General features: G+C 37.1%; 1 protein-coding gene across 1 annotated transcript in view; it reads left to right on the top strand.

Moving 5' to 3' along the window:
* The window catches only part of COL25A1 (collagen type XXV alpha 1 chain), a 452,466-nt gene that overhangs the window by 343,648 nt on the left and 93,575 nt on the right, over positions 1-15,243 (top strand). Inside the window, exon 11 of the mRNA XM_060147387.1 lies at positions 13,989-14,015. Within this exon, the coding sequence (XP_060003370.1) occupies positions 13,989-14,015 (27 nt within the window). The remainder of the gene's footprint in view (positions 1-13,988; positions 14,016-15,243) is intronic.

Below are 15,243 nucleotides of genomic sequence, written 5' to 3'. Positions count from 1 at the left end.
AACAAATGTGTGCATGGGCTAAAGGTCAAAGGCTTCTCCCTGCACAGGATGCCTTCAACAGCCCTCCTGGGGAGACGAATCAGCAAGCTGTAGTCCTAGCTGTCATGTAGCTGCCTTCAAAACATCACTGGTGAAATGGAAGCATCCTGGGACCACACCTGACCCACTGCCTGGAAATTCTCTGTTTCTGACCTACAGTATCAAGATAGATATTTGATACAGACAATCAGGCCGGGAGTACTATAATGGATTCTTTTTAAAAAGAATAAAATGAAAGAAAAACAACAACAACGAAAGACCATATGTGAAAATTAAATGAAACATCTGTCATCCGTGGTAACTTTGCATACAAGGGCAGCATTAGCTCTCCAGGTTATAGGATCAGAGGGGGTGAAGAATTTTTGGAAAACTACCATATAAATTTTGAAATTGCTTTATGCAGTTGTATGCACCTGTAATTTCTATCGTGGATAACGGTCAAAACATATTCCTCCCATACACTCTTACATCCAAGCCTACTTAGGATTCTTAAGAGCCCTTGTTTGTCCCCAGGTGTGCAGAGCATATGATTTTTATCATTGCCACAGGCTTTCTACCCTGATGCCCAGTGCAGCACCGTAATATACAAAGTTCTAAAATAAAAATGGATGTTTAAAAAATTATAATCTTATCTTCCTTAAATTCATCACGCTCTAGAATACACGGTGTGGATAACAAATTGGTCCCGTTTCCCTACCACTCCTAGCTTAATGTCATTAAATATAAGTGTTCCACCTAGTCCTAAATGAATTATGTCATTGTCTTAGTTTGCTCTGGTTTCCCATTTCATATAGCAACTTTTCAGATAAAGATGATCCTGGGTATTTTTCTCTGAACCTCTCTTCTCTCTTTAAACTCTTCAGATACAGTTCATATTCTCATTTCAAAAAATGAAGCTGAGAAACTCAGTTGAAATCACAAATGTTCAAAGGATATGTCTAATGTAGTGATCTTCTAAAGTACAGCATTGTACTGTTCTTAAAGATGTAAAATTCTTTTCTGAAAGAAAACTTGTATAGTATATATTTAATAAGTAGACAAATAAGTATATATCTCAGTGAATTTTCACAGTGAACATAGCTGTGCAGCCACAAACCAGATCAAGAAATAGAAGGTTATCATATCCTAGAAACCCCCTTTACCCACCCCCCCATCACCATCTCCCTCTTCTGCCAACACAGATTAATTTTGCCTGTGTTTGAATTTCATATTACTAGAATCATACAATATGTAACTTCTGTGTCTGGCTTCTTTCATCCAACAGTATATTTGTGAGATCATCCACCTCTGTTTTAATAGCCTTCACAGCTGGTTAAAAAAAAAAAAATTAAGAGGAAGAACCTTACTTCCTTGACTACCCTGTTAAAACTATATCACTCAAATAGCAGTAAATGAATGGTCTGTCTGTCTGACCTTGGGCAAGTCACTTAACCTCTCAATTTTTCATCTGTAAAGAAAGGAAAATCATGCCCTCTCTGCCTCCCCATAAGGTTGCCAAAGACAAGTGCAATAAATTAGGAGAAAGCCCTTTAAAATATATAATGAAGAATTGTATGAGTATGTTATTATTATTATCACTCAGTTGTTACCTCTACAGTAAATTACAGGTGAGCATGGATTTATATAACAGATGTATTCCTATAAAGTTCTATATGAATCAGATTTTCATAAATCAACATAGCTTAAATGTGCTGGGAAATTTTGCTATTGAAAGCAATCCCATTCAGAGTCTTTTCATAAAGCAATACAATCCCCTAATTCCTCTTCCCAGCAAACTGAATTTTTACATATTTGCTTAAAGTGAAATATTTCTATTATTTTTAAAAGTATCATTTAAAAAAAATCACTATGTTTACTAACTTAAATAGCACCTGTGTATTTTAACCCATCTCAAAGAGAGAAGATACCGGAAATATAATAGCAGCTTTCATGCGGAGAAAAATTTCCTTAGAAATTTTCTTTTTCCTTTCAAATATTATACGTATGTGTGCGCATGTAGGTGTGTGTGTTTTGACTCAAAGTCTGGTAGAAAGAAAAGTACATATTACTAGTAATTCTGGCCTCAGAACAACTTAGGAGTGTATGACTATCGTCTGTGATCCTTTTTACTGAACTATAAAATGTAGGCAATAATTCCTATTCCACCTATATCACTGGAATATGGTGAGAAGCAAGTGAAATAATAAAAATATGAAAATGCTTTATGGAACACAGACTTACATAAATGAGAAGTATTGCTGTTAAGACAAAAATGTCAAATGACATAACGTGGCATACAGAAAGACCACTCTATGAGACATAAGGGCTAACGACAGTGTGACTATAGCTGTCAATTAAATTAGAGTGTGTCAAATACTGTGATTGATAATGCAACTTATTCCTTTTGTCCTGTTTGTTGCCATCATTGTGTTTGGCCTTCTCCTATATATCACCTCTTCTTACCTCATCACCTTTTCATAACACACCCCTTCTCTTCCACCAGCTCAGACAAGGGAAGATAATATATACCACCGCTCTCATCTTTTCCACAGTACGCAAAACCCATTACCTCTGTTGGTTTGCGCCATGGAGGAGTGTTTGCTTACGTGAGGATCTTGAGAGGCACTAGAGAATTTTCTAAAATGTAAAATGTCTCTATTGATGAAATGAAAAAACTAGGAATGGTCTAAAATTAGCTCTTTCAAAACTGTTTATGAGTGTGTCAGGTGGGGAATTAGTTTTCATAATCCACGCTATATATTTTATATCGCAAAAATAATCATCTGAAGATTAACAGCATCTCTAATAGAATAAAAAAGAAGTCCTGCCTCTCACGCAGTTCCACATTTATTTAACCCTGCTGTGCACCTATTCCATAAACAAGACCTTCAGGTTTTGCGAGAAGTTCTAGAGGAGATTTTAAAAGGCAGAATCATGAGCTAAAACAAACTGGACTCCATCTAAATAAGGAGAGAATCTCTCTGGCTTATAAAATTAGACTCAAGAATCAAACCAAGAACTGACCACAGCTGGAAATGCTAAAGCTCTGAACCCTGGCGCAAATGGTCTTTATTTTTCTGTTCTTCAAGAGTTTAAATAGTTGTTAGAATAGTATTTTTGAAGGTGTCTTTCCTTTTGATATCCTTACTGTGTCTTTCTTTGACAAATATAGTAGTTCTCAAAAACATAAAAGACAAATGATGTATATTCAATATACCAACTAGTCCCAGTTTCCTGCAAATTATTTTTTTGTCCAAAGCGTCTATAACCAAGGTTTCATAGACCATATCACTTTCCCTCACTGAAACCCTTCCTTCCTCTCCTGCCCCCCAAATATATGCAAACTCCATAGCGTATCCATTCATCTCTTTCTGAATTATAAGAGTACTTAAAATGTCATTCGTTGGGCCCTGGTGGTGTCTGAGAGTTCAAAACTCAGAAAAGTTTTTCTGTTATTGTTCCTTAAAGTGAAACTTGGATTGTATCCAAAGAAGTTATAGATACTTTTTAGTTTATTTTGATTTTGCCTGCAAACACATTTAATACATTTGTGTCAAGTGAATATAATGTATTTTATGGTAGCTAACAACATAAACATAGATAATTGCTTCTGCTTCATTTAAAATAAAATTGAATTAACCAATATGTGAAGATTTACTTTAAACATATTTAGTTATAATGCACTGCTATCCCACAGATTTGATAAAACTTATCATTTTACTTAATTGTACTTTGCTGTCTCAACCATATTGATCAGCAGGGTGGCAGACATCGGACACAGTAGCAGGCTTCTCTTCATGATTTTTATCTGGTGAGGCAAACAAACCTTCAAATCACAAATAACCAAAATGACCAAAATCATCTTAGGATATTTAGTTGTTAGACTAGACATTAACGATGAAATCTTTTTTGGTAAAATTGCATTACTTCAGTTGTGCACACTACGCTGCCTGCCGGGGTGCCTTAGCAACTGTTCTAATGCTTTATTATTCTCACTTAATCTGATTGTCCATGAAGTACATGTAAATGCCACACCGACAGAGTCCTTCCAACCCACCAGAGCCTGTAATACTTGGTTTTCCAAATGGGCCGAGGCCTGCTCCCCGGCTCTCCCACGGGTACCTAATATCCGCATCTCTATGAGACTGAAGCTCTCATATGTAGACATTTGGGTGCTCACAGGATCAAACTCCATCCACATGCCTCAAAATACCCACCTCTTTGCCCCATCCTCCAGTTTACTGTAGTGCACACCAGTGGTGTGGTTCACCTGCAGAAGAACAGACCTGGGAGAGAGACAATTCACAGTCCTTGACGGGAGCTCCAGTCATTGGGGCAGAGAATCCCAAGGTCCCAGGAACCCAAAGTACAGTCTAAGTTCAGGAGGTGGGCTACCACAGGAGGAGGTGTGCAGCCAGAAGAGATCTCTAAAGTGTGGATCCTAACACAGGAGCCCTCTTGCCCAGGGCTAAGGGCAGTACTGGGGCCATGTGTCTGAATGGACTCAAAAAAATAGACTTCTGCTCCGGTCATCTCCTTCGAGAAAACTTCACACACACTTCCTCATTCACAGACATTCACACTCCCCCAGGCTGTTAGAAGCTGCCTTCTCCCCTCCTCCACAGCATTTATCACATCACAAAATAATTGTGTCGGTGCTTAGTGTATTCAATAACCTGAATGACTGAATAATATGAATCAATGAATCGATAAATCAGGTGCTAATGCAAGGAAATCCTGTTTATATTTTTCTCTCATCCAGTATCATCGCATGCCAGGAGTAGGATTAAGCAGGCTAAGTCCAACAGGAAACTACTTTTTCTTTTGCATCTTCATATATTCATTCATGTATTATAGATAATTTGAAGTATATGTGTGTTCATGAATACGCATGGTGTAACTAAAGGACTGATTTTCATGAGGGAAAGTAACTGCAGCGATTTTTAGTCACACTCTATGACAGTTTTTTAACTAGAGTGTAAATGATCTAGAAGAAATCTTAGGAATCATCTAGTTAATCACTTCACAGATAAAGAAACAGCATCAGAGTGAACAAATAACTTGACCGAGCTCATAGAGTAGTCTGTGGCAGAACTAGGGTAGAAACCAGTTCACCCAATTGTCGTCTTACGCATTTTACAGTGTAGATCTGCTAGGTCTACACTTTCCAATATAGTAGCCGCTAGCCACATGTGGCCATTTAAACTGAAATTAAATAAAATTTAAAATCCAGTTTCTAAAAGTGGCGCTAGTCACATTTCAGGTGCCCAGTAGTCACATGTGGTTACTGGCTACCTACTGGATTGAGCAATGGAGACTATTTCCACTGTTCCAGAAAGTTCTGTTGGGTAAGGCTGGTCTAGATAGAAAACAGATCTGGACAGTAGATGAGTACATATTAGAGTTCTAAATTTAAGTCTTCCTTCTGCTGGTCATAGGATATTTAAATTTTAACAGTTAGTGTTTCTTAGCATTGTTGATTTAAAATAGCAAAAGCACTTGCACTTTACTCAGTAGAAATATTTTTTACTGAGCATAGTATAGGGTGATAGGCCTTCATGAACCATAAATTTGTTTCCTTTATGGTACACTAGGGAAGTATGCTTAATCACAGAGGGCAGAGGAAGCCTGTTAATTTTTCTTTCTTTACGGGTCATTTCCATTTTGGATGCAGCAAGGAGAAACAGTTTATTAAATATTTAGAAGGGATGGAATGAGCTGATTTAGGCCTTGGATATTTGGTAAGAGGTGATAGAATCTCTGTTTGGGAACCTAATCAGAGCATAGATTCTCTAATACCTAGATCTGTCTTTCATCTGCTGGTGGTAGTTAATGTCCAATATTTAGTCTTGGGTCCTGGTTTCCTCAAGTGGTGAGAAAAATGTATGGCTTCTTTAATTTCCTGAGCGTTTAAGAGACCTCCAATAAAGAGGTCAGAGCTTCATGATTTGGGGAAACACCAACAAATGAATCATCCAGGTTTAATATTTTCCCCCAAAAAGTCAGCACATGAGGTAGAGAAGTCAAAAAGAATGTATTCTTTTAAAAAATTAATGACTGCATTTAAAACTTTTCATCAAATATTCATGAATTAATATAATAACATGTCATCGTATTGATAGGCTCTGAAGGAGACCTGTTTTAGAGGAACTTCTTCAAATAATAGAAATTATGGAATGATATTATTGAAACAGAAGAAAATCCCAAATACTTAAACAGAAACAACTGCCTCAAACCTGAGAACTTTAAGGAGAAAAATAGAATGATGTCTAACTTCCCATAAGAAGAGCTTGTCTGTGTATCTTCTAAATAGATGATGTTGGATGATTCACCCTAGTATTTTGATTCCATTAGGTACTACTGTGATGTAACCATTTTATTTCAAAATATCATTATTTGTATCGACTAGAAAAGTTTTGCTTTATATCTTTTTCAATTTGATTAAAAGTTTTAGATGGCCATCTTAAAAAAAACCAAAAAACAGAAAACTGAGAACTCTTTCCAGTGATTAGAAGTAAGATAGCTAGAGTTGCAAAACAATGGAGGAAATTCGGTAAATGGAATTTAATAATTTTCATATTTATGAATTCATTGTTTCAATGTAGTCAATAATGATTTATTTGCTAGGCACTGCTATGTAGGTGCTGAGGATGTAAACTATATGGCCCGAAGAATTTGCTGCCTAGTCAAGTAGATTTGATAAATATGTAAATATATTAAAATACAGCCAGTTAAAATGTGCTAGAGAAACACAGAGGACAAAAACAAGCTCTGTCTGGGTGCATTGGAGAAGGTTCACAAAGGAAGTGAGTTATGACTGCTGAGCCTCGAAGAATGATTAAGACCTTTACATGAAGGCTAATGGGAAACTGCTTGGGAAAGATGATTCAATGTGACTGAAGACAGAGTCCATGGAGGACTTGAAACAAGAGATGAGGCTCTCCCATCTCAGCTCTGTCCTGCTCTTTTCTTGTTTATGCTACGTTCCTTCATACCCAGTTCAGCTAAATCATTGGCTTTTACGCTGAAAACATATCAGCACACTCTCTTACATTCTAAACATTTCCCAAAAGTTTCTCGTTTGGCATTTCCACACACTTAAGCTATGGAGTCTGAATCTTGTAAAACATCATTTGAATTATACTCCAGACTCACATATAATAGTGGCTAGAGTTTATGTTTCTTGACCCTCCCTCATCAAACATCCAAGGAGAACGTGGAATTTTATATAAGTACATCTTAAATGAATCCTTCTTAAGTAAGACAAATTTCCATTATTTATTTCAAATTTCCTCTTACCCTTTATAAACCAAGTTGTATTTTCTGATCTTGTGACCAGGTTAGTAGCTTTCAAAAGGTTATAATTAAAGTCTGCTGCACCAAACCCTTGAGAAAGTCTGATACTAACATTTTATGACTCCAATAAGTTAGATTATACGTGTTATCATTTTTCCCCGTGGGAACAGACTTTAAAAAGTATTTTCTTCATTTTACCTAACTTTTATTAAATCTTGGAAAAATTCTTAACTCAAAAAGGAAATAATTTTAAATGGCTTAATAGATTGGGGCTTTTATTCTCCCCTTCACAGAGGGACCACCTCTTTTTTGTTCCCTGCGTTTTTTATTACAGAAGCTGGTTGTATATTCTTGCATCCAGAAATGACCAGCAGCCTTTAGAGCTTTGAATTTTACTGTTAGCCATCAGGGACAGAACAGGAACTATGTCCGCCCCCTGCTCACACAGAACATCATTTCCTAATAGCAGGCAACCAGAACTTGCCTTAAAACACATCCCAAGAGACATCCTAGAGCACATCATTTAGAAACTCTGCATTCTGTTTAAGTAATTAATACCTCAATCAAATTTGTGCTAACATCAGTAGTCAGAAAAATTCATTAATTTTTTTTCCATTCCATGATCATCAAACAAAACACTTTTTAATTAAAAATGTTATTTTTACAAGCTGGAAAGTGCAGCCAATGCATAATGGTTATAGAAACATCCATTTCTTAACTGCCTGCTTTGAAGATTAACATGGGTTGATAATTCTACTTACTGTTTGCATGATGGCTTTTGATATGCATCAGAGACCTTAGACCTATATCCACATCCATGACACTCTCCGTGTCAATGAGACCATGTAATCAAGATGATTTTTGCTTTGCGGTTTTAATATAGAAGCCATGAATTGAATTCCTCCACTCACTCTTGCACTTAGAGGTAATCTAGAGGCTGTAAGAATAGGCCAGGGACTTCCCTGGTGGTGCAGTGGTTAAGAATCCGCCTGCCAATGCAGGGGACACAGGTTTGATCCCTGGTCTGGAAGATCCCACATGCCGTGGAGCAACCAAGCCCGCGTGCCACAACTACTGAAGCCCATGTGCCATAACTACTGAAGCCCGCACGCCTAGAGTCGGTGCTCCGCAACAAGAGAAGCCACCGCAATGAGAAGCCCGTGCACCACAACAAAGAGGAGCCTCTGCTCGCCGCAACTAGAGAAAGCCCGTGCGCAGCAACAAAGACCCAATGCAGCCAAAAATTTTTAAAAACTAAAAATTAAAAAAAAAAATAGGCCAGTAGCATTAGAATGACTTGGGTGAACGTGAGTGAAAAATCTTGTCATTCTTATCTTGAGATACTATTGTCTAAGGTATAAGGGAAAACTTGGTTTACTCTGTGTTCATCATTCATTGCTATAGTTTTTTTTTTTTTTTTTGCGGTACGCGGGCCTCTCACTGTTGTGACCTCTCCCATTGCGGAGCACAGGCTCCGGTCGTGCCGGCTCAGTGGCCATGGCTCACGGGCCCAGCCGCTCCGCGGCATGTGGGACCTTCCCGGACCGGGACACGAACCCGTGTCCCCTGCATCGGCAGGTGGACTCTCAACCACTGCGCCACCAGGGAAGCCCATTCCTATAATTTTTATCAACTCAAAGTAAGCACCATTGTGCTTACAAGCACCTACAAGGCCATACACATGTGATCTCCCTCCTCTCCAGAGCCCCATCTTCTACTACCTACCTATTGCCTCCTCCGTGTTCTTTGAACACACTGAGCATATGCCCACCTCTTGGCCTCGTACTTGCTATTCCCTTGCCTGGAACATTCTTCCTCCTTCTACATGCATGACTGTCTTGCCTGACCTCTTTCAGGGCTCTATCCAAGAGTCACTTTATCCTAGGCCTTCACTGACCCCCAAGTTAAAATGCCTCCACATCCACTCCTCCCAATCGCTACCCCCTATTTGCTTTAACACTTACCCCCGACACAACTTTATATTTTACTTGTTTATGTTTTTACTGTCTTTCTCCATTCACTAGACTACGCAGTCCAGGAGGGCATGCATTTTTATTAATTTTGTTCACTACTGTATCCCCAGTGCCTAGAACGTTGCCTCGCACTCAATGGGCATTCAAAAAACTGCTAAGTGGATGAATTCGTGAATGAACCCAAAAGGATTCACTGAGCAATTACTGTGCCAGCTTCTGTGTATGATAAAGACATGTAGAGAGAAGAAAGAAGTAACCTGACAATCACAACATCGTTGGTAAATTCTGGGAAAGAAGTGCTGTCATAGGGGTGCTTTGGAAAACAAAAGAAGGCGACCTAGCCCCAAGGGTGGAGGCACTGAGCCCTGAATTATGGAATGAGCGGAAGAGACAGGACCAGAGAGAAGAAGCCCATTAAAGGACCAGACAACCAGAGGTGCAGAGGTGTAGAGATGAGGAAGCATGGCTTATGTGGCAAACTACAACTGCTACAAAAGCTTGAACTTTTCTCTCAAAATCCATGGAAAGCCATGGAAGGATTTTTCAGCTGAGGCAAGGTAGAAACCTGTAAGCCTTTTAGAAAGCTCCCTCGGGCAGCACTGTGTAGAAAGGGTTGAAGAAGACTGAAAACACCGTGGCTTTTAGATGCGTGTCACAGTAGCTTAGGTGAGAGAGAAGCGGGTTGAACAAGAGCATGGTAATGCAGCTGAAGAAGAGGACAGACTGGAGAATGTTCCTGAGTAAGTATAGTATCTGGTGCACCCGGAGGCGGAGGAATAAACGATCACTCCCGAGTAACGCGCCTTTAGTAAAGGCAATCACCAAATGGGAACTATAGTATTTCTTTAACTTACTTGACTGCCATATTCTACATAATATTTTCCATAATCTTTAAAAATGGAATCTAGTAGGAGTGGGGAAAACAGGAAAGAAAATCAGTGCACTGTGTAATTTCCTACCTGTTTAGAACTTTTAAGTTTCCATAGCTCTCCATAGTGTTTTCTGAAAGACCATGAAAATTAGGTGTAAACATTTATCTGCAGATAAGTGAGGTCGTTACTCCACACTTAGAACTTGTCGGTGGCTCATTTGGTTCTTATCTTCTGAATAAGGTTATGTCCATTGTGCAAAATCCTTTAATGAAAAAAGTTAATACATTCTACATCACCCAGAGCCTATACTGAAATGAGTACATTTTAAGGTTTAAATTATAGTTTAACGCTTCTGGAGTTAAACTTAAAGAAATATAGTTTAACATGTTAAGATTCTGTATATTACACAGTTTCCAATCTTGAGACATATACAAAGAAATGATTACAGAAAATAAAAGAGACCAGATTATTCTCATCTTAATTGGTCGTCTGCAAAGTATATGCAAATATAAAAGTGCCCGCCAAGAAAATACCTAAGAAAGGAGCAATTCATTGATTGATAAAAATGGACTAAAAAGATTGACTCTTTGGTTTGGAAGACTATTTGATTCAAACTTTTTAAGACATGGGGATAACAATAATGGAATTATTTTAGAAATCTTAGAATACTAGAACAACTAGTTTTAATTTTAGGAATAATAAGATACACTAGCTTGACAAGTGAATAATGAATATATGACATTCTTCATCCAAGTCATTATTCAGGCTGAGAATATAAGTAAGTTTAAGAAAGATTAGATAAGTCAGTCAGTGGTTCTATGACATTTACCCATTCCTTTATAAATTTGTATTTGTACTAGAAACTACAAAAGTACTCAAATGTAGACATCTTAACCAACTGGTAGTAGCATACCCTAACTTCAAAATCAATTTTTGATCAGTGAAGCTTTCATTTGTAAGCTTAAATTTATGACCACAATGTCACAGATATATAATGGGATTATTAATCAGAGAATGCTCAAAAAATATATACATGAGCAAAATATTGATCAAAATAGCTATTTGTGTGTGTGTGTACTTACTCGAATGTATGTCTGTGCCTTATATTCAACATTGCTTTTTCCCAGTTCCTCTCTAAAACAATGACACTATCTTTGGCTTGTTACCATGTTTCCTGCCAGCGAGATCAAAGGAGTATATGCACATTTTTGGTAGCTGAGGATATATCCTTGGCAACATAGTTATGAAAATTTATAAGATATGTATTCACAGTTCAAAATTAATATTGTCTTTAAAACTACTTTTATTTTTGGAGTTTAGCAAAAATGGCCGTAGTTTTCTAACAGTGAGAAAAATAATATATTTTTTTTATAGCCGTCCTTTGACTTTTATTAACTATTGTGTTAAAATATACAACTAATATAATTTCATAGATTTCAGAGTTGTGAGTAATCTTTCTAAATCTCTGACTTACTGTGATCATGCAGCAAAGACCAGATTAGAAAATACCAGATATGTTCATCTCTAGTTAAAACATTTGGTTTAAAATTTGCTCTTATTTTAATCTGAAATATTCCCTTCCAGGGTTATATATCAATGTAATGAAATGCCCAATTTTAGTGAACAATATTTTTTCAAGTGGCAGTTAGGTTTATAGTGGGAAACAAACCTGTTTGCATTGAACATATACATTCTCAGTCTAAACATTGAATTAATGTACTTTTTGTTATATGATTTCCTCTCTAACATCAACATTTTAAAAAGTGGAATACTCTGGAGACACTAGGAAAAATGGAATCATAGGCAATGATAAAACCCAAGTCTTTTCTTCACTCTCAGATCTCCTATCACTACAGCTTCCAGATTCTGCCTTTACTTAGCATTACCATTCACTTCCCAAACAATTTACCCAAGTAAGGAAATGATTACACATGTTTATGTGCTAAGGGGAAGGAACCGGTGCAGGGTGGGAGGCTCTGGTACAGATGCAGGGATAATTGATTGAGAAAGAGCCCTGAGGGCGAAGTCAAGGATGGATTCCAGAGTCTACTGGATGCATTTGCCCAGTGGGAGGAGAGCATCTTCCTCCTCTGATATAGTAAGGAGGGCCACATGGGTTTGAGTTGATGAGAGACATGATGTTGGGGGAATTTATGCCTGACAGCCTCTGTGTTCTCTGCAAAATCTAAGACGGGGAGAATTTTAAATTGAAGGAGTGAGATAAGCGGAGAAAAGGTCAGACCACACAGATAGATGAGATAACAAGCTCATTAAGAAGGTTGAGTAAATTGAAAAGGAATATATATGGCAAAATCTTAACAATTGTTACATATAAGTGATGGATACATGGGTGTACATTATATTACTCTCCCTACCCTTTATTATGTTTTAAATTTTTTGTAATAAAAAGGGAAAAAGAAAAGAATTCACTTTCTTGCAGTTCCTAGGCTTGTAGGCCAGTATTAATTTTTTCATATGTCTAACATTCGATGTCCTTGCCTTCAGTGTCACCAAGTCAATAAAACTACATCCTGCATTTTAAAAAAGGAATCTATAAAGGTGATATTGCACAGTGCACTTTCAGTAACCTAAAGCTGATTATATGAGGAAATTGTTAGTCTTCCTGTGAGGATTACAAAATAATTTATGAGGAACAGATTCTCTGAATGTTCCTAAACGTTGTGTATTTTTAATTAAAAAATTATGCATGACCAATTCTTCCTCTGATTACCACTCTAGTCCTTTTTTAATGTTATAGTCTGAATGTAAGATGCTGATTAACTGAAATGTCACACATTAAAAATAAGCTAGCCGTTAGTTTAATGTAATGGAATAAAGAGCTTTTTACATGGAATGATAGAGTACCTAAAACTTTGTTAAAATATACTGAAATTAAAAGTATTTTTGAAAGAATTGGAAGAAAAGTGCTTAATATTTTTATTTAAAAAGAGACATCAAAAGTCAGAATTACAGCTCTCTTTGTGCTCTTTTCTACCATCCCAAAGCATGCCTCGCTCTAAATAAAGCCAACAGAATTCCAACACTGACTTTGTGGTCAAAAAATTGCTAAATCTCAGAACTGCCACATTTCCATTTTAAATGTAAATATTCCCATTCGTCTTCCTAAATATTATATTTCTTCTCCTCTCCTCCCCTGCCCCAGTGTCACAGTTTATGCAACAGCTGACAGCATCTTTTGTTCCCTTTTCTGGTGCACACTACATGCCACAACTGACCTTGGCATCGCCTAGTTTGTAAACAAGTTTTTGGGCAGGTCAGTTGGCCACATTTCATAAGAGGAAGAATAGAGCAAAACATGTTTCTTTGTAATGCCATTCAATGATTTCCTTTGCAAATCTGCTTCCTGAAGTTTTGCAGATGCAGAAGTCATAGAACGTGTCAGTGTGCTGAGAACTGCGTTGTATTTTAAGTGCTTCTAGTAGCAACATCTCCAGCCTTCTATATGAGACTGATGTGATAGATTTGCAGGTATCTGAAGAAACAGATGCGCTGGAATGGCAAAGATTCTTTCTGTTTCGTTTTAGTTGAAATATAGTTGATTTACAATGTTGTGACCCTTTTTTTTAAAGGAAAAAAATCAGAATCCTACTGCATATGCTTAATGTTCTTCAAAAGAGAACAAGAGAGAAGAAAAGACCCATTGTGCACTTCCAACCGAAAATTTTCATTTTCCTTGATGTATAAAACATCACCATATTTCAGCATGACAAATATCAATAGAACCTTACAGAATAGGACAGTTTTAATCAGTCATTTAAGTTTAAATGGTTGCGATATTATGTTTATTGAATTGTTTTTCTTTTCCTAGGGTCCTCTGGGGTCTCCAGGACAAAAGGTAGAGTATAAAAAATACTGTGAAGGTAATTATACTCCCATCGCCTAATGGCTAGTCAGAGAAGTGAATGGAATTAGCTACTGTAAGTCATGCCAAAGCAGTCTGGTTTGTGCATTCTGCTTTCTAAAAATACAGTCATGTAATGTTAGCCATTCGATTTCTAATCGACTCCATTATAGAAAAGTCAATAGATCCAGAGCAGACTCTTTTTAAGCTGTTTGCCAAACTTGTAGGTTATTGAGGTTTTAATTCAAATCCTTGTAAAACATCATGAGAAAACTTAGACTGTGAAGGGTCATAAGGCATTGCAAATTAATTGCGTGGTCTTGCACAAATATGTGATTGTTAAATGACTGTTAGACCAGAACAAAGGGTATTCTTGTTGCTTGGTGGCTATATTTAAGTGGTCCACTAGTGTCTTCCTTTGCTGAGGTAGCCCAAAAACTGGCTTCCTGACTGTCATTTCAACGTTTTCCAGAGCCGTCAGAATTGACCCTTTACATTCTGATGGAGAAAGTCTAGCACTTCTAAAATTACATCACTACATCAGTAGCAGGTAGATGGCCCTTTGCCAATAAAATATCACTAAGTCCCCATTCCCCATCACACGTCCCACCCCATAAAGATGACAAAAAAGGATATTTAACCTGCAGAAAACTAAAGAAAATAATTGTATTACAACAGGTGGAAAAGTGATTATTCTTTATCTTTGGAATCCATCAAAGTTAGAGATGTTTTATCCCCCAAGCTTGGGCATGTGGCATCTGTTGAAACATAATCCCACAAACCAAGTAAAAGCCAATGCGTTGTGAGACAACTTGTGTATAGGAACAATTTGTCCTTAGCAATAATGTCTCTATTAAGTATGGTGTGAAATTGTAAAGCTACCCTAATCCACATGCGACCAGGATGAAATTACTGCCTCAGGCTTCGGGAAGTCCTTTAATGAGGCACTCAATATAATCACGAAGAAAGCACTAAGGAACTTGCTATCTCAATTTGTTTTGCATGTAATGACTATATTTTTAATAAACTTTATTTTTTAGAGCAGTTTTAGATCTATAATTACTATTTTAATTTTTTTCCATTATTCTTAAAGAAATTTAATATTATACAGCTACTAAGAAAAATCTGTTTTCTAGTGCTAAACAAAAAATAAGCACATCTTATTTAAAAATGGTTTCTACAGAGCCTCAAAGGAAGGTGTGTGAAGGGAAATCACTATTTG

This window comes from Lagenorhynchus albirostris, chromosome 4, assembly GCF_949774975.1.
Source record: "Lagenorhynchus albirostris chromosome 4, mLagAlb1.1, whole genome shotgun sequence".
Lineage (NCBI taxonomy): Eukaryota > Metazoa > Chordata > Mammalia > Artiodactyla > Delphinidae > Lagenorhynchus > Lagenorhynchus albirostris.
The sequence above is the reverse complement of the archived record's forward strand: the minus strand, read 5'-3'. Positions and strand labels throughout refer to the sequence as shown.